Source organism: Diceros bicornis, chromosome 14 (genome assembly GCF_020826845.1).
Source record: "Diceros bicornis minor isolate mBicDic1 chromosome 14, mDicBic1.mat.cur, whole genome shotgun sequence".
NCBI lineage: Eukaryota > Metazoa > Chordata > Mammalia > Perissodactyla > Rhinocerotidae > Diceros > Diceros bicornis.
The window spans coordinates 40,912,973-40,932,170 of record NC_080753.1 but is presented as its reverse complement, the minus strand read 5'-3'; the positions used below and the strand labels follow the sequence as shown (position 1 = coordinate 40,932,170).

Genomic DNA, 19,198 nt, shown 5'->3' with positions numbered 1-19,198 from the left:
ATCAAATGAAAGCTTGATAGAATTTTAATTCTTAGTGTTTTGTACAAAGGTATGCCTAAATATTAATCCACAGTACATTACGTCCATTATATTCCAGTAGAGATTAGTGTTGGTATAGTTCTTATTGTTACCTAATCTTCTGTAAAGAAACTATCAGTGGGATTCTGACATGAACAGACCAGCAATGGAGAAATTTAGAATTGCACAAGTAATTTTTATGTATCATAAACTGTATTTACTATAATTCTTAGACAAATGTGAAAGTAGGTTGATGTTTACCTAACACATTTTAGTTGGTTTTAAAAATCATTCATGCATTGTCAAAAAGAGCATGATACATTAGGTTGTGGGAAGAAACACTGAAGGTCATGGTGTAAAAGCAAAGTTTTGTTGGTTTCAGGGTTATGGAGGGAATAAGAAGGAAATCACTAAATGCCTCAGTAACTGAGGTAGATCTAGAGGCCCAGATTTGGATTTGAAGCCCAGGGGAAAAAAATAATGTTTAAGAAATATTTGAAATAATTTCCATTCAATTTACTTCACAAAAAATATGTAAAGATATAATGTTACCCATGCAGTGAAGGCTGGAAATAATAACACTTTTTAAAATCTTTGCAGTGGGGTAACTTATAGTAGGAAAACTCACATGTGCATAAGAATCAATATGAAAATATATGATATTATTTCTATGTGCCAATTACTATACAATTGTTTCCCTGTTGTGTATTGGGCTTTGAGATGCTTGGGCTGGGACTCTGAAGAACGCATTTCTCCTGTGCTGGCTGGTTTTCTGTTAGGTTCTGGCACTAGAAGGCCCTAGGAGACTGTCTGTTCTCTGGTACTTTCTGCATTACAGCCCTCTACCCTGCATTGAGAGAACAGTTTGTTCCATTCTCCAAATTTTAAAAAACACCTGCAGATCTAAACTTATTGCACCCTCAGAGGTACTGGCATCATACAGGAAGTGTCCCCTCCTCAGCTGTCTGATTCCTAGCTACAGAAGATCCCATCCTAGGAGCTCCATCCATCCTAGGAGCTCCTGAGGTACTAATCCCAGGCAGCAAGCACCCCCTCTTGATGGTTGAAGCCCAGCTTTCCAAGACCTCTTCTCCAACTTTCTAGTTTCTGATTACACCAACATCTTTCCCTCACCACGACCCCCCACCATAGTAGGCGGGAGCTGCTTCCTGCAGTTTTCAACTCTGAGTAACCTCGATATTTCCTTTTTGCTTCACTAGACTTCCCACATTGAGCAAGCAATTGTATGAACTTCATGTTGAAATACCTCGTGTGGTTTCTGATTTGCTGACTGATGTACTTCTCTTTGATGTCTATCAAATACTGCCCACTATTTTAGGCCCGAGACCCTCCCCACAGAAATTTTCCCTCCCTCCAGACTTCACAGATCTCCAGCTCCTCCAAATGACTACATTATCTCATGCATACCTTCTTTATAGACCTCTGGGTAGTCATTTTATCATGCATGCTTTATTACACACTTCTGGGCTGCTCACAGTCATGTTGAAGACATAAATATCATTTTATCAACTGGGATATATGTTTTTTTGGGACAGGGAACAAATCTTGATGTTCTTGGGATGTCTTTCTTGTTTTTTACAATCAGAATGGTAAAAAGTGCAAACAAATATACCCCATTCATAACACAAGAACAATGTGTTATGCATCTATATACACTGTGGGGTTTGTCAGAATGAAAAGAAACTAACAAAAATGCCCCATTCGAACTTGGAATTTTCATTGGTTACAGAGCTAGAATGATCTCAGGCACCTGTCCACTGCCATTTCTCCTTTCATCCAAAACCACCCAGCTGACAAGCCTATCCCCTGTGGAAGAAAAATTAGCCTGAGGAATAATTCTAAATTAGAAGAAAAGGTTTCAAGGCATGAAAAAGATGAATATTCCAAAGCGTGTTCAAGAATTCAGGATTCTTAATATATACTAGGGATAACACGGGCTGTGTTGAGGTCGGAAAGGTGGATGGAACCAGCAGAGGGAAGAAGCAAGGGTCAGACATGCCATCTGTCCCTCCTCTAGCCTTCATTGTCTCCTAAGCCCTCATTCATGAAAATCAACGCAATGTTTGACAATTCAGGAGTCAGCACTTAGGGACATAAAGTGGTACTTCTTTCTTCATCCTCGACGCTCAGCCCCAGAATATGTCAAGCAGTAAAGTCCAGTTCTTATGAACAGCATGGCCCCCCTAAAATGTCCATGTCTTAATCTTTGGAACCTGTGATTGTGTTGCATTATATGGCAAAAGGGACATTGCAGATGTACCTAAGGTTTCTGTGTGGGCCCAATCTAATTACATGAACCATTACAAGCAGAGAACTTTCTCTGGCTGGATTCAGAGAGATGCAGAAGGAGAAATCAGGGATTTGAAGCAAGAGAAACACTTGATATCTCTTGTTGGCTTGAAGATGAAGGGGCCCACAAGTCAAGGATAGGGACCTGAGTCCGAAAAGTTTGAGGAAGTAAAAAATGCAAGTAACCTGAATGAGCTTGGAAGCATAATCTCCCCTCAAGCCTCCAGATAAGAGTCCAGCCCAGTCAACACCTTGATTTTGGCTGTATGAGGCCCTGAGCAGGGGACCCAACAGGGACATGCTGTGCTGGACTCCTGACTCACAGCCCTGTGAGATAATAAATGAGTGTTGTTTTAAGTCACTAAGCTAATAGTGATTTACTATGGAGGCAATACAAAACTACTATATCATCTCTCATACAAATCAATTCCTCCTCCAACTCAAAGAACAAATACACGTGAACATCAGACAAAGTCACAAGAACAAGGCTTTTCATTAACCAGGGGAGACAGAGATGGGCCTAGCGAAGCAAATAGGGGAGGAGGGTGAGGTGACAGCTATAAGCAACAAAGGGCATTCAGACCACTCCAACATTGGAGGAAAATTGTCTGAGAGGTTCTCTCTCACTTTCTCAAGGAGCAAGGAATCTGACCACTGGTGCCTGCCAGGCTAACAGTCTTAAACCTCTAAGTGTTTAGGGGCTAAATGGGCAGACAGAAGATGGGGATGGCCCGCTGTCTCTCTAAGGGACAGTGCAGACCTGGGGGGACAAAGTGATTCAACAGGAGCAGCATCCAGGTGTCTCTCAGGGGATGGCCCATGTTTTCCAAAGATAAGCTAGATTCAAGGTTATTTTAGAAAAAGCTCCTCCAAGGAACATGTATGGACAACTAACAAAACATGGGCAAATAGGCTCCCTAAGAAACCAGAGGAAGGAAATCACACTTTACAGGCAGCCTAACAAAAGGAAGGATTAAGGGAGAATCCAGTTCCTCATCCTCCACATGCAAATGAGGAAGGGCTATATTCCTCGCCCTTCAGGCAAGTGTGCTCCAGGGAAAAGCAGGAAGGTAATAGCCCCACCTGAGCTTCCACATAAGAAGAGACGTGTCGGGGCTGGCCCCGTGGCTGAGCGGTTAAGTGCCTGCACTCTGCTGCTGGCCGCCTGGGTTCGGATCCCGGGCGCGCACTGACGCACCGCTTCTCTGGCCATGCTGAGGCTGCGTCCCACATACAGCAACTAGAAGGATGTGCAACTATGACATACAACTATCTACTGGGGCTTTGGGGAAAAAAAAAAAAGGAGGAGGATTGGCAATAGATGTTAGCTCAGAGCTGATCTTCCTCAGCAAAAAGAGGAGGATTAGCATGGATGTTAGCTCAGGGCTGATCTGCCTCACAAAAAAAAAAAAAAAAAAAAGAAATGTGTCAATTGCAGGGGCAGAATTGTTGTGGAAGCTGTTTCTTGCGAGGTTCTGCTTTTGGGCCTGCAGTTGTGGCTGAGCTCTTGTCTTGGATCCTAAATGGAAGGAAAATGAAGCTGTGATGCTCTGACAGGTCCTCCTCCCGCAGAGATCTGGGAAGGGGCATTAGTGCCCCAGGGACTTCTCTGCTGCCTACCATGCCCCCTCCAAGCACAGGATGTTCTGACTGAGGCAGCAGTGAGGGAGTTCCCAAACCAGGCTTGCTCCCTTGGGGACTGGCTCCCTTGAAGGCACAGGTTGGGCTCTGAGTAGGGGGCCCCTGGATGCTCTGGGCTAAGCCTCCCCCAAAAGGGCTGATGGAACAGTGGTCCAACTAGGACCTACTCCAAAGCATAATGCTCTAGAGGTAGAGTTCCTAACTGGGCCAGACACACACATCTCAGAGTATGTACTGCTTTTAGGATCAGCTGTTCCCGGGACCGGCCCAGTGGTGTAGCGGTTAAGTGCACACGCTCCACTGCTGGCAGCCCTGGTTCGGATCCCAGGCGTGCACCGATGCACCGCTTGTCAGGCCATGCTGTGGTGGTGTCCCACATAAAGCAGAGGAAGATAGGCAGGGATGTTAGCTCAGGGCTGATATTCCTTCCCCCCCCGCAAAAAAAAAAGAGTCCGAGGATCAGCTGTTCCCTCAAACATGAATGCTGATGAGGCTGTGCTACCAAACCCAGAGCCACTGGCCACACTGTCAGGTGAGCGGCTGACAGCTCCATTCTTGCTTTTTGACTGGCTCTCCAACACTGGCCTAAACATGGGTAGATCAGAAGACCCAACATGGTCTGTATATGCAGGAGGGTTAAGAGTCAGGGTACTCAGAGGAACTGGCTTGAGGAATGGAGCTGAAGCAGGTATGGTTGGGGGCTTGGCCTGTCAGCCTAAAGGGTCAGAGGTGGCTTGTTGGGCTCTGTGATGGGTAATGTGTTGGAAGCAGGAGTCAATAGGGAGCAAGTGACTGTTGGCCTCAAGTCTGATGAGGTTTCTGGAAGTGTCCCTGACTGTGAGGATGGCAGAGGGCCAGCAAGTTGGGTGTCTTCTGAGGTGAAGCAGCCACATAGGTTACCCTTCCGGCAGACTGTGGGAAGGCCAGGGGACCTGAGGTGTTCTGCTTCATCTTTGAGCTCTCCCACTGTGAATCAGTGCTCACAACTGGAGGGGTAGTTGGAAGTGGAGCACTCCCAGCAGCGGAAAGGATGAAAGAAAGGACCGACTGAGTGGCAGGTACAGTCTCAGGGGCACAGTCTAATGGTCTCAATCTGCTCCTCCATGACCTTGTTGATCCACTGGAGCACAGCTTTTTTGTCCATATTGAAGCCTTCCCCTGTGACTGCATAACCAAGCTGGGTATGTGGGGGCAGGATCAGCTCCACCTGTGGCCTAGATGGTGACAGCTAAATTTTGCCATTACAGGGCCCCGAACTACCAGATATGTTCAATGTATTCCTATTCTTTGAGGTTTTCTTTTTTCCCATGAGGGAGTGTCTATGGTCTTTTCCTTGGGCCTCATTGTTTAATCCTGGTGCTGCTGAAGTGTGAGACTGATATTCTTCTATGCTTTTGTTTTGTTTTGTTTTTTTGGTTTTTTGGGCTGACTACATATAACATCAGGAGCAGGATGAGGCTGGGTTCAAGAGGGGTATAGAACAGGGACCCCCTCTCTTCTTGCCTCTACAATATCTCCAGTGGAGCTGTAGCAGCTGCTAATGGTATTTCTATTGGAGCTGAGGGGGCCACTTGGGAATGTTCTGGTTAAGGGTCTCATGGAGGGATGGTGTGGCTTCTTATTCTGGTGGTTATCTGAAATCTGGCGTGGCTTCAGGGACCAGGTCAGGGCCTGAAAATAATGAAGACTCCATTGGCCACCACAAGCTTGAATGTCTAATGTCTGGACTCCTGGAGACTTGTCTTACTGTCTCAGCTCTCAAGAAATATTTTGTCTTCCACTTTCAATCTCCCTTTTCTGCATTCTCAGAGGGACCTCAGTTTGTTCTCCATAGCACAAGATCCTGGTGGCTTCTCAGAGAGTGAGGGTGGTGTGGATTTGGCACTCCCCTTCTGGGCTGAGTATTGTCTTACTTTGAAGTCAGGCAGAGCGATCTTGATGGTCATTTGGATCCTGTAGGGTGTCCTCCTGGTTGGTTTGTGAAAAGGAGCCAGATGAACTACTTCAATGTATTGAACCCTGTACAGGGCCTGAGCAGGCAGGAGGCTGGCTTCCAAAGGTCTGTGTCCTCCTGGGAGGGCAGCAGCAAGGGCTCTGTCTTGCTCATGTAACTACCCTTGGTGAGCAATGCATCAGGACCTGGGCGGTGGGGTTGGGTAAAAGCTTCAAGGCATTTCTGTTGGCTGCCAATGTGGGCCAGTGTGAAGTGCAGGATGTTTTAGTGACAGGTGGCTGTCTGGTATGACCTATGTGCAGGTACTCCCAGGCTCCTAGGCCCTCATAGACAGCTGGTTCTGAACCTGCCAAGCCAGCACCTGGCACTCACATTCAAGTGGCAACCAGAGGGGCAGTGGCAACCCTAGGAGTGCCCCCACCCCCATATCCCAGTTTCTAGTCCAGTCACTGCATTTTGGGTCCAGATGGAGAAAGCACCACAGATGCTGGGCTAGAGTGATGACACTCGCCTTACCAAGGGGTCAAAGGATCCTAAAGGAAAATAAATCCGGAGAAGGAGCCCAGGCATCTGTTAAAGAAAACAACATTTAATGCAACTTGTTAAAATTGGTAAGACAGACTTATTCAGGATCATCCTGATGGGCATAGGATGAGATTTAACAGAGGGGAAGAGAGATTGGATCAAACTCTGCATATAGCATGGGCAAGTGGGAATTTATAGCCAAGGGGAGAGGGAGCGCAGGGCAGGCAGTGGATGGAAAATACTAAAAGAGAATATTGGGATAAGGGGGATTCTGGCTAATCCAACCTGACAGGATTCTTGGCTGAAGACAGGCCAGGGTGATCAGATATCATCTGGGGGATGATGGGGGGTGAGGAACCGGATTAGATATTGAGGATGATCAGATGTCCTGGGTGGGGAGTTCTGGTTAGACTGACATAGCAGGGTTCTTGCTGAAACTGGATTTTATAAGGAAGTGCACAGATGGGCCTTGGAGGAGGTTCAGGAGCCTGACAAAAGTTTAGTTAAGCAAAGAATCTTTGTCACATCAAGACTGATAGGGCATCTGGTTGCCTCCCGAAAGGCTTGTGCTGTACTACCTGAGGCCTCAGATCTATAGTAACCAAAACAGCATGGTACTGGCACAAAAACAGACACACAGATCAATGGAATAGAATCGAAAGCCCAGAAATAAACCCACACGTCTATGGACAGCTAATCTTTGACAAAAGAGCCAAGAACATACAATGGGGAAAAGAAAGTCTCTTCAACAAATGGTGTTGGGAAAACTGGATAGCCACATGCAAAAAAATGAAAGTAGACCCTTACCTTACACCATACACAAAAATTAACTCCAAATGGATTAAAGACTTGAATGTAAGACCTGAAACTATGAAACTTCTAGAAGAAAACATAGGCAGTACGCTCTTTGACATCGGTCTTAGCAACATCTTTTCAAACACCACATCTGACCGGGCAAGAGAAACAATAGAAAAAATAAACAAATGGGACTACATCAAACTAAAAAGCTTCTGCACAGCAAAGGAAACCATCAACAAAACGAAAAGACAACCTAACAATTGGGAGAAGATATTTGCAAACCATACATCTGATAAGGGCTTAATCTCCAAAATATATAAAGAACTCATGCATCTCAACAACAAAAAAACTACCAACCCAATTAAAAAATGGGCAAAAGACCTGAACAGACATTTCTCCAAAGAAGATATACAGATGGCCAACAGACACATGAAAAGATCTTCAAAATCACTAACTATCAGGGAAATGCAAATCAAAACTACAATGAGATATCACCTCACGCCCGTCAGAATGGCTATAATTAACAAGACAGGAAACAACATGTGTTGGAGAGAATGTGGAGAGAAGGGAACTCTCATACACTGCTGGTGGGAGTGCAAACTGGTGCAGCCACTATGGAAAACAGTATGGAGATTCCTCAAAAAATCAAGGATAGAACTACCATATGATCCAGCTATTCCACCGCTGGGTATTTATCCAAAAAACTTGAAAACACCAATTTGCAAAGGTACATGCACCCCTGTGTTCATTGCAGCGTTATTCACAATAGCCAAGACTTGGAAGCAACCTAAGTGCCCATCAAGGGACGAATGGATAAAGAAGCTGTGGTATATATATATACAATGGAATACTACTCAGCCATAAGAAACGATGAAATCCAGCCATTTGTGACAACATGGATGGACATTGAGGGTATAATGCAAAGTGAAATAAGTCAGAGGGAGAAGGTCAAATACCGTATGATTTCCTTCATTAAGTAGTAGATAATAACAACAATAAACAAACACATAGGGACAGAGATTGGATTGGTGGTTACCAGAGGGGAAAGGGGGAGGGAGGAGGGTGAAAGGGATAATTTGGTACATGTGTGTGGTGATGGGTTGTAATTAGTATTTTGGTGGTGAACATGATGTAATCTATGCAGAAATAGAAGTACAATGATGTACACCTGAAATTTTTACAATGTTATAAACCAATGTTACTGCAATAAACAAAAAACTAAAAAAAAAAAAAAAAAAAGAATTTGCGTCTATTCATGAAGGACGGTTTTTTCTTGTGATTTATTTAACAAGTTCTGGAAAAAAGCTTATGTCAGTCTCGTATAATGAAGTTGGAGGCATACCATTCTCCTCTATGTTCTGATAGATTTGAACTAGAATTGGTATTACTTGTACCTTAAATATTTGTTATGATGTACTAGTGACACCATCTGGAACTGGAGTTTTCATTAAGGGAAGATTTCTGATTATGAATTCAATTTCTTTAGTAGATATAAGACTATTCTGAATTCAAACTCTTATTGTGTCAATTTTGGTAATTTGTTATCTCAGCTTATTTTTGCTCTTTTGAAAGCAATGTATCTTATCTGGCTGATTTTATGATTTTCTCATTTTATTCGTGTTTTTTAGCAGTTTACCTATGCTGTTCCTGGGTTTAATATTCCTCTAGCTTGAATTTTTTAGACTATCTTCAATCTGTGGATTTGTATCTTTCATCAATTTCGGAAAATTCTCTAGTCTTTTCTCTTCAATATTTCTTTTTCTCTTTGGTCTCTTCTGATTCTGGTATTCCAATTACATATGTATTAGAAATTTAAACTATGCCCTATAGGTCTCTTATGTTCTTTTTCCCATTGTTTTTTTCTCTGACCTTCAGTTTGTATAGTTACTATCAACCTGACTTCCAGAACACTAACGATCTTTTGTGCTGTGTCTAGTGTACTATCAAACCCGTTCATTGAGTTCTTAAGTTTGGTTATTATATTTTTAATTCCTGGACTGTTGTTTGATTTTTTTTTTATTATAGACTGCAATCACTGGTGAATGCTACACAATTTCATCTAATTTTTCCATGATTCTCTCTTTTTTTCAACATGTTTAAAATAATTTTATTCAAGTGCTTGACTCTTAATTCTATTCTACTGGATTACACATAAGTCTATTCCTGTTGTTCTTTCTTCATCTCTTTTTATTCAGTTATATTATCTTGTCTCTTTCCATGCCTAGTTATTTTGATTGAATGCCAGACAGCTTTTATAAAAAATATGGAGCCCCCATTAATCTTATTCCACCAGAGTAAGTTCCATCTTTCCTCTGTTAACCCAATAAAGTGATGATGTAACATGTTAATTCAATCAAAAACTGAGATGAAGCAAGGTAAGTAGAATTTTGTTGAGGCTCTATCTATCCCTCATTTGCCACTTATTCAAAATAACTCCTAAGCTCTTCTAATTCATAGAGTTACTGGGGCTTCTGAGTATTTACCTGAGCTCCCCCCTCAAGAGTCCATCTTATGGACATGTGAAGACTCCACATTTCCTAGTGATCAGAGAAACTAACACATCATCTCTCCAAACTGTCTAATTGATGATAAGTATCAGGTATTTGAATCTGAGTGTGTAAAGCCTCCAAACTAGGGCTGGGGAGGAAGTATTTTTGGGAGTCATTCAGAGATAGAACTAAGAATGTAATGATATGAGTAAAGGCCCAATATCTGAGCCACTATTGTCACAAGGAAAAAAGAGAGTAATAGTGACTGGTGATCTCTGTTTGAAGACAATGTGTGGCCCTTCTTGAACAGTGGAAATATTCCTCCAAAAATGTTGAAAAAAATGTGGTACAAAAAGGAAAATTTCTCATTATCTCAGTCATCACCTCTGACTCTTTGTTGATGAGGTAGCATATAATTCTGCTTCTTTTCTCAGCCTTGGTAAGGTAAAATGTCTCTGGCAGCAAGCCTATGCATTATGTGGAAGCTATTTCATGAATAATGGGATGGTTTTGACTCATTAGTAGCTTAATGTAAAGGTACCAACCAACAAAGAAGATATGAGGGAAAAAACACCTAATTTAACAAGTTTGGCCATGGAATAAAGGACAGTAGAACCCAAGGGCCCAGACAGCATTGTCAATTTTGGAAAGAATAGAATCAACAATAGAATCAACTAGGAAGATTTTAAAAATATCAATATCTGGCCTCTTTACAAGATATTCTGACCCAATGGTCTCAGAAGGGTCTGCTCCTGAAAAACATTTTTGAGCCTTCTTAAAAGATTCTAATGAGGATCCAAGTCTGAGAACCATTGGGACAGGAGAGATGAGAAATTATTAAGATTTAAACACCAGAAGCAGACAGGTGAATTTCTCAGGCAGTTTATGCTATTAATGAATCAAAAAACTGATCATCTCTACTATCTGGTATAAAAAATAAATGGTGGTTATGGTGGAAATAGCAACAATTACCTTGGTCACTTAGGAAAAACTTGGAAGATGATTTCACCATTGTAATTAAAGGCAAGGGATTGAATCCCTGTGGACTAAGAAATTTACCTAGGAAAAAATACTTTATGAATTTAAGCCTTCTTAATTTCCTCAGTCTGTATTATTGTATCTTCTTGGGAAACACCAGAAGGTAAGATTGGAAAAAGGAATTTCAATCACAAAAGTTCTATGACCTTCTTGGTTTCAATGAGGCAGAAATGGGTGAAAACCTGTCCTTTTTTAGATCCTTCCAAAGCAATAGATATATTTTTATCTTAACTTGGCATGCATTAGTCCATCCCATATTTAAAACTTGAGTAATATTAGTCCTGACTAGGTCTAGGGTTTTTAAAAGGATACTACGTGAATGTAAGGCATTATTGTGATTTGGTTGTTCTATAATGTATGCTACTTGAAAAATCCGTCAGAGAATCGATTCATGGATCTAGCCTTATAGCTCAAGACTTTTTTTCCCCAAAGATCCATGTATTCAACTCTGTGTATAGTTCTGTTTGATTGAAATATTATTTTAATAATGCAAGCCATATACTTTACCTTTCAGAGGACTATACACTAGTTGAGTATAAGTCATTACACAAAATAATAGGTGGTAAATAAAGATGGAAATCAATATATGTGTTATGGGTTGAATTGTGGCCCTGCAAAATTTATATAGTAGAGTCCTAAACTTCAGTACCTCAGAATGTGATCTTATTTGGAGAAATGGTCCTTAGAGAGGTAGCCAACTTAAAATGAGGTCATTAGTGGGGGCCCCTAAGCCAAATGACTGGTGTCCTTATAAAAATAGGAAATTTGGAGACAGTTACAAACACAGGGATAATGCCACGTAAAAATGAAGAAAGAGATATGAGATATGCTTTTACAAGCCAAAGAATACCAAATATTGCCAGCAAACTACCAGAAGCTGGTGAGAGGCATGGAACTGATTCTTTCTCAAAGGCGTAAGAAGGAACCAACCCTGCTGACACCTTGATCTAAGTCTTCTAGCCTCAAGAACTGTGAGTTTTTGTTGCTTACTACACCCAATTTGTGGTATCTTGTTATGGCAGCCCTCAAAAACCAATACAATATGATTAAATGCCAAAATGATGATAATGATAATGATTAAAATGGTTGAAAAAATATTTTCTGAAATATACTTTGGATTAAGCTTTGTTCTGAGTGATTTACAAAAGTTATCTTTTGTACTCTTTACATTAATCCTGAAAGATATATATTAGTCTCTCTAAAGAAATTAAAAAAAAAAATGGAAGCCTAATGATACCACTTTGGGCAGTAGATTAATGATTGAAACTCAGATATGTCTGATCCCAAAACCCATGTCCCTTTTGAACACTTTGCATCGCTTTTGGTAAAGAGCAGTCGAAGAGGCCACACGACTGAGTTTAGTGAATGGGGAGAATATTATCTATTAAAATGAAAGAGAGCTCATGAGGATGATGAACTTGTTCTAGAGCTTGAATGAAGGAATGAACTGAAAATGTTGGGGTCCTTGAAGAACAAAGTATATTTTTCATGAGGGAAGTAACCTGAGCCTAGACCTCACAACAGAAAACATGGTGGACTATTTGGGATGAAAGAGTAGGACTGTCAGGGTTTGTGTTGAAAAAGAATAAGTAGAACCTCCTGAGATTCTGGGTGTACCCTCTTGTGCAGTGTCCTGAACCCCAAAATAAGTAGTTGCCATTTGCTTTTCTGACAGTTTGGAACCTGCGGAGGTTTTTGAGGAAAGTGACATAACTCAATGATGCTAAAAAAAAACTAATCAGAGAATATTGTATCCAGAGGATGAGAAGTAAAGGATTTACTTTATGGGAAATTGGATAAGGTTACCAGGAAAGGCAGAGGAAATTTTCAGAAGTAGCAGTGTGTCTTTCCAATGGGTACTAGGTTTTCTCTATTTGGGATACTGTGAGAAGGTCCTGTTTGAAGGCAGGAAGACGGACTACATCAGTGGTTCTCAAACATTAGCCAGCATCCAAATCACCAGGAGGCTTGTGGAAACATATTTCTGGACCTGACCCTCACAGTTTCTGATTCGGTAGGTCTGGGGTGGTGTCTGGGAATTCACATTTCCAGTGAGTTCCCAGGTGTTGATGCTGCCTGATTGGGGGATGATGCTGTGAGAACCACTGGACTAAACGAGTACTTTCTAATCATCTTAGGGTCATGCTTGTGTACCATGATAATCCACCTGACCTGCTGCAGGCTTTTTACTGTGTTCTGCAGGAGTGCAGAGATGCTGGGTTTGTATATGAGGGAGAATGGAAACTAGAAAGCACAATGGCATCCACGCATGAATTACCATTTCATGCTTGTTATGCCCTGACCATGTCCAACTTCTTCTCTCTCCTCTCCATGTGGTCTCTCCCACATTTTTATTCCTCTCAAGTCTCTATTTTCCTTAAAATTTATACTAATTTAGTCATCTTCCTCAGCACACATGTCCCTCTTTTCCTCCTTTCTCTCATTTTGCTTTAACACATATAATTTAATATATATTTGGAATAGTCCTTCTTGTAAGTAGGAATGAAGGTAATCTCAGTATAATTGTATACTCTAAGTAATTAGGTATAGCTGTATAGTGCTTTATGATGCAGTGTTTGTAACAACCAGTGACACTAGTATAACTCAGGCCCTTGATTCGTGATTACATAGCATGAAACACTTTGTTAGAATCTGAATGTGCATTTTCTTTTATGAGGAAGAATTTATAATACTTTACAAAAGGTTGAACTGATGAAATTTAAGTTTGTGAGCGTATTACTACATATAAGCCCTTTGTATTATTATTTCTATAAGTAAAGATAGTCTAAGGTGTTTTTGAAAATTATTTAACCACAATCTTATTGGGCACTAATATTTTGCAAGATATAATTTTGCAGGTGTGATAATACTGAGATTTTAAAATCTATTTCTTTTTTTTTTATAATTTTATTTATTTTTCCCCCCAAAGCCCCAGTAGATAGTTGTATGTCATAGCTGCACATCCTTCTAGTTGCTGTAAGTGGGATGCGGCCTCAGCATGGCCAGAGAAGCGGTGCGTCGGTGCGCGCCCGGGATCCGAACCCGGACCACTAGCAGCAGAGCGCGTGCACTTAACCGCTAAGCCACGGGGCCGGCCCAAATCTGTTATTTCTTTAAACTCTCTAGCAAATTCAAAGATAACTTTTTAATCACAAATTCTCATAATTGCAAGGGATGCAGACACACTACTTGTTCTCAGGGATAGAGGCACGCACACACACACACACACACACACACACTCACCCAAACACAGGTGCATCCCCTGAATTAAGTAATCTTGGAAGAGTCTGTTAAACAATCCCCTTGTATGATTTTGTAAAGACATGCCAACTGTCTTTTTGCCTTATTTCAATGTTCTTGATACTGTTCCATAACAACATATTTCAAGGTCAGTAATTATGCTGGTTTAAGGCAGTTACAAGATTCCTATGGATAAATAAACTATGTTTAGTAAGTAGAGTACATCTTGAACACGTTGAATGTTAAGTTGGGGTTTCTTGAGTTTTGATGTACAATGATGGTCATTAATATATACGTACAGGATGAGCTGAAAATTTAAGAAGCTTTAAAAGTGAAGCTTAATTAGCTGGTATAATAACTATCAATATATGAGAATTAAATTGTTCTGTGGAAATAAGAACAGATGTATTCATATGAATGAAAGAGTTAGTTTTAAGAACAAATTTGTATGACTATGTAACTGGGTCTTTGGGAATAAAAAAGGAGTGAAGAATCCAAAGTTGTGACTTATGATTCCTGAGATGTACAGCTAAAGAACTGAGGAAGACTATGGTTATAAATATTCTGGGAATACAGAACAAACAAATGGATAATGACATCCTCAACAAAGTCTTTATTTTCTCATGGAGATGAGAGCACATATGTACATATACCTATGCCTAATATACATACATATATAATAATTATTACAGTACAATTTCATAAGTGCTATTGTAGAGGTATGTTTAGAAAGTTATGGGAGGGTTTCCAACTCAAGAATACTGAGGAGTATATGTAGCAATAAACAAGGACAATGATTATGGGGGAAGAGATGATCAACAAACTAAATACTATAAGGGATACATGGAAAGATCAAAGCACATGGATATCTGATGTATTAAACAAACCAGAGTTTGGTGCAGTCATGAATTACACACCAAGGCCCCATGCAAAAAACGTTAACTGAAGATCTGTTCAAAGAATGCTCTTCCAATAAGCCCACCACAGTTCTCTCTGGCCCTCACTCTCAATACAAAGCAATTGGCATCAAGGTGTGTACCTGGAAGCAAAACAAACAAAAGAAAGTACTGCTCTCCAGGGACAGCAGTCAAACTAACTGAGAGGATGAAGGCTTCTCCTGGGGTGTTGCTCCCCCTACATGAACCTCTCCTTTTGGTATTCAGTGAGGCCCATTTGAAGAGTTATCTCTTCACATAAAACGTCTAAATCTAAGTCTTTCGTTCACAGGCTCCTCTTAAGTACCCAATGTTCACCATTCAGCTACCGCCTCAGGGTAGAGGCCTGTAGAGGAATCAGTCCTATCTCTACAAAAAAAAGAGGGATTTGTGCTCCTAATATTTGCATGGTCTTAAAATTACACAGTCGTATTGGTGTTACAATGTTTAAATCAATAGACAAGCATGATGTGATCTTTCAAAAAGACATTTTAATAAATGTTACCCACAGGGACAATATTTGGTTATGGATGGGATGGTGAAGTAACACAGTGAGAGAAATGGGTACTCATTTTTCTTATGAATCTGACAAAGAAAGCAATAGAGTTCTAATGATGTTTTACAAATTTTTAAAGAGAGATAATAGAAGAAACAGATATGAAAAATGCTATAATACTCAAAATGTATGAAGAAAATGGAATAGGAGGTAAAAGGCTGTTTCAAAGGCATAAATTCTTAACTTTCATGTCAGATATAGTCTTCATAAAATAGAGGAAAAACATATTATTATGATTGTAACCAGCAGGTAAAATAATAAATTACTAAAAACTGGTTGCGTCTGGGGAATAAGACATAAGTGAGGATTTCATAAAGTAATATGTATATTTTATTATAATTTTAGACTTTAAAGGTTTAAAATTAAAACAAATAACATGGGGGGAAAAGCAAAAAAACACTACAAGATAGTTGAAATAGCCTGATTAAAACAGAATTTCAAATTTGTATTCTAACTGATTGTTTTAAGATGAGAAGTCTTTACATTTGGTAACACTCCTGCCAAGTAAACTTGCCTATTTCTCTAACCATTTTTTTAGAAAATAATTTTGCATAGATATAGAAAAGTGAAATTCTTGTCAGCTAATGTTATCATTAGTAAATAGGGATGTTGACTATTTGCTGTTTCCAAAATAATCCCCTGAACTTTGGAAACGTTTTATTTAAGTATTGGCTGAAAGAATTAAATTAATTAAGAGTGGTCTTAGTTTGTATATTTTATTGAAATTATCTGCACAGTTGGTTTCATTTGAATTTTATTAAGAGTAAAATGCTATTGTAAAATTGAGGTGTTAATAGGCTACAGGTAAATGTGCTATTACATTATTATTACAGAGGTTCTGGTTCTAAAACCCAATGTATTCCAAAAAAAAACAAAAGGCTAAATGTGGATTTGATCAGTCTTCTAATTGGTTTTGTCTAAATAGACTAGATCAAAGCACATTATAGTCCTCCTTAGTCTTCTCCTGCAAACGGTGCACCGAAATCACTAATTTCACCACAAATTTTCGAGGGAAGGGCAATCTAGAGTGGACAAGCAATCTCCAGAGGGGGAAAAATGGAAGTAGGAGAAAACAGGAAAATATACTGTTTGCATATGATTCCTAGAGTGCAATGATAGGTCACCTGCCAGAGCCCACCTTCACAGAAGGGGAAGCAGATACCTCTGGAATGACAGAATTGCATAGGCCTTCCACCAAGGGAGGGATGGGAGCAAGGGCAGGCTCATTTCTCTTTGGGCTTCAAACTTATACAACTTTGAGGGCCCTTTTAAGAAAAAAAAGATTACAGAATTATGAACAGAACTGCTAGGTCCTTGTAATGGACTTAAGCTTCAGGTAAATTCTCCTCTTGGTCGGGATGAAAAAAACATAAAGAGATATGAAAATAAGAAGGACTAAAAGTGTACTACCTCTTTCCCTGAAAAATTTCTTACAGTGGGGCCACAGTATAGAAGTCAGAAGCTTTTAGATCAGGAGCAGTGGAAGTGACTTCAACAGCACTTGAGAGTAAAAGCAGGAAACCTATTCAATCTTCAAACACATTTGGGTTGAGTCAGTGGTGGGCAGCATGAGAGAACACTCTTCCTTTAATGACAAAATAAATTGTGTCATGCGGTTGGCGGAGTTCCTCTTCGTTAGTGTTTGAACGACATAAAATGGTGTCTCTGTCCAGTTTAGTTTTGTCTAATCCTTTGTATAACTATTACATTTTTCCCTAAGCACTAAAAGCTGGCCTTGTCTCACACTTACATTGATAGAAATATACCAAGATATTTGTTTGTTTGTTTGTTTTGCCCCATTTGGTGCTGATTTAGGGAATTCAGCAGAATCACAGGGTATGGAGTTTGGAGAACTTCCTACACCTTCTTAAAGTTTCTTCATTTTTGTGTGTGAAAAGAAATCTCAAAATACTGCCCTTCTCAAAATGAAACAGAAATGATAATTTTGTTCTTTTACTTCTTCACCCATGTTTAAATCTTGTATTCATGATGTATGAATAACTTGCAATTATTTACCAATTATTCTGAACTGGAGGTTCCTCATCTGTATAATTGTATAACTAGTAGTTGTGTTTGATCTTTAAATTTGGTGCACAAATGCAATTATATAAATGCATATGTTAATATCTCTTGGAAACAACTGATTATTATAGTTATTTTACTTTACTATGTAGACAATGACATTCAAAATGCTCTAATTCTCATTTACAGAATTTGTTACATAGTGACATATGATAAATTTATTTATGGATACACTCCTATCTAATACTAGGTAATATGGTCCTTGAGGAATCAGATGCTCTGTCTGGATGCTGTGATATCTCGTTTAACAACCACAACAATTCAATTAAAAAGTTTTTTTCTGCTTTGTAAAGTAAGTAAAATGAAGCACACAAAAGTAACTTGTCAGAGGATACGCAAGTTTGTAGAGGTGGAACTTGAGTGTGACTAATGCTACCTGACTGCCAAGTCTCTGCTCATCCTTTACACTGTCCTGGCCATATCATGCATGTTGGTACCAGAGTGCAATACATAGAGGAGACAGTAAATAAATCACTACCAAAATGTTTAATTTTATAATTTCTTTTGGTTCTAGATCAAGAAACTATTCATCATGGAATGGGAGAATCAGACATTTAACTCTGACTTCATCCTGATGGGAATCTTCAGTCACACTCCCACTCATATCTTCCTCTTCTCTCTGGTCTTGGGCATCTTCACAGTGGCACTCTTGGCAAACACTCTCATGGTTCTCCTCATCTACCTGGATACCCGGCTCCACACCCCCATGTACTTCCTCCTCAGCCAACTCTCCCTCATGGACCTCATGCTCATCTGCACCACTGTACCCAAAATGGCCTGCAACTACTTGTCTGGCAGGCGGTTCATTTCTGTAGCAGGATGTGAAGCCCAGATCTTCTTCTATGTGTCTCTCTTTGGTGCTGAATCCTTCCTATTGGCTGTCATGGCCTATGACCGCTATGTTGCCATTTGCTACCCTCTTCAGTACCCCAATCTGATGAACCAGAAAATTTGTGGACTTCTGGTTGCCTCTTCGTGGATTCTCGGTTGCCTGGATGGGATTGTTGATGTAGCTGCTACTTTGTCCTTTTCCTATTGTGGCTCCCGAGAAATAGCCCATTTCTTCTGTGATGTGTCTGCACTCCTAAGTCTCTCATGCACTGATACTTCCACATTTGAAACACTTGTTTTTATTTGTTGTGTATTAATGCTTCTGTTCCCTTTATTACTCATCGTTGTCTCCTACACTCGTGTAATTGTGGCTGTCCTTCGCATGAGTTCTCGGGAGGGTCGGCACAAGACTTGCACGACCTGTACTTCACACCTTCTTGTTGTGGGGATGTATTATGGAGCAGCTGTGTTCATATATATGCGACCCATTTCTAACCGCTCGCCAACCCAGGACAAGATGGTGTCATCCTTCTACACCATTCTCACCCCCATGCTGAATCCCCTTATCTACAGCTTTAGCAACAAAGGTGTGGCTGAAGAATTCAGTAGGGTACTAGGAAAGAGGAAATCTAGAGAATAAATTTGATAATGGTCAACAAGTGTGTTTTCCCTCTCATAACTCCTCTCTCTTAATCTGACACATTCCTTTATTTAAAAATCTGATTTAGCTACATGTGTATAGACGATTTTCCTCAGATATTTATAGGAATCAGAGACTATA

The 19,198-nt window shown here is 40.2% G+C and overlaps 1 protein-coding gene across 1 annotated transcript; it reads left to right on the top strand.

Moving 5' to 3' along the window:
- The first annotated feature begins 18,112 nt into the window (after positions 1-18,112).
- Positions 18,113-19,057, top strand: LOC131413496 (olfactory receptor 2M3-like). Its single transcript, XM_058554025.1, has one exon. The coding sequence runs from the start codon at positions 18,119-18,121 to the stop codon at positions 19,055-19,057; it is 939 nt and encodes a 312-aa protein (XP_058410008.1). The 5' UTR covers positions 18,113-18,118.
- The last annotated feature ends 141 nt before the right edge of the window (positions 19,058-19,198 follow it).